Below are 1,024 nucleotides of genomic sequence, written 5' to 3' on the forward strand. Positions count from 1 at the left end.
CCCCGCCTACCAGGCTATAAAAGGCACAGTGTGCACCTCGGCCACACTCTTCTCGTCTCTCAGCGCGTCCGAGTCAGACCGACGTGACGTCACGCACATCCTTGCCGCGCACAACCCTGACACCTGCGGCTGGCCATAGACGAATGCAGTGAGGCACCCATCATTGCCCCATCGTCTTGCAAGCATTAGCTTCGAGAAAGGCGCGCTCTTCAAACTCGGCTGCCACGAACCACCTAGGGAGCCACAACTTCCAGAGAGGAACGGAGAATCTGTCCATCGCCGACCCTGCGACCGGACTACCGCTCCAGACGACGACAACGACTCAGACCGGGCAGACAGACAACCTGGTTCTCCGTCGCAGTCATCCGGGTCTTCCGAGGATCTCCGCGATAACGCTTACAGCATGGAAGCGACCACGTACACGCTTCAAGGATACGACTGGCCATTCGTGAACGAGCAACCCATCACCTTCGAGCAGCCGTTGCCCTCAGAGTGCGTCTGCGCGAACTGCGAGGTGGTGGCGGCCGACGCTGTGCTGCTTCCCTGCTGGCACACCTTGTGTGGTCGGTGCCACAAAGACGCTTGTGATGGCCCCAGCTGCGAACACAGGCCCCGTTTCGGCTTGTGTCCCCTCGACGGTGAATCCTTCCTGGCGGAAGACGTCTTCGACGTGTACTTCTCTCTGGAGTATCTTATGGCACTGCCGGTGCGCTGTTTCCATGCCGGTCTGGGCTGCCCGTTCAACGGAGTACTTGGAGAACTTCAGCATCACCTGCTGGAATGCATCTTCGGAATCGGTGGCATCGCTGGCGCCTAGGCCTGGAGTCACCGGTGGATCTAGTAGCCCTGTGCCGCTTACGACGGGCCGCATAGACCACTTCAATTAGGTAGCCTCTGACCACGTGCGCTGAAATTCGAAGCAGCGGCCTTTGAAGATATGCCTGTACCACTCGAGTGCGTAATAAATATTGTTTTTTCTTTTCCCAATTGCTCCATTAATCGCGTGTCATGCGGTGGTCGGCTG

General features: G+C 58.1%; 1 protein-coding gene across 1 annotated transcript; it reads left to right on the forward strand.

Moving 5' to 3' along the window:
- Nucleotides 1-403: 403 nt before the first annotated feature.
- On the forward strand, nucleotides 404-817 carry LOC140213307 (TNF receptor-associated factor 6-A-like). The gene has a single exon (XM_072284516.1). It carries the CDS (start codon nucleotides 404-406, stop codon nucleotides 815-817), a length of 414 nt encoding a protein of 137 aa, XP_072140617.1.
- The last annotated feature ends 207 nt before the right edge of the window (nucleotides 818-1,024 follow it).

This window comes from Dermacentor andersoni, chromosome 9, assembly GCF_023375885.2.
Source record: "Dermacentor andersoni chromosome 9, qqDerAnde1_hic_scaffold, whole genome shotgun sequence".
NCBI lineage: Eukaryota > Metazoa > Arthropoda > Arachnida > Ixodida > Ixodidae > Dermacentor > Dermacentor andersoni.

Bases quoted from the DNA above. Each gene is read 5' to 3' on its own strand.
- LOC140213307 (XM_072284516.1), top strand. From the start codon at position 404: ATGGAAGCGACCACGTACACGCTTCAAGGATACGACTGGCCATTCGTG.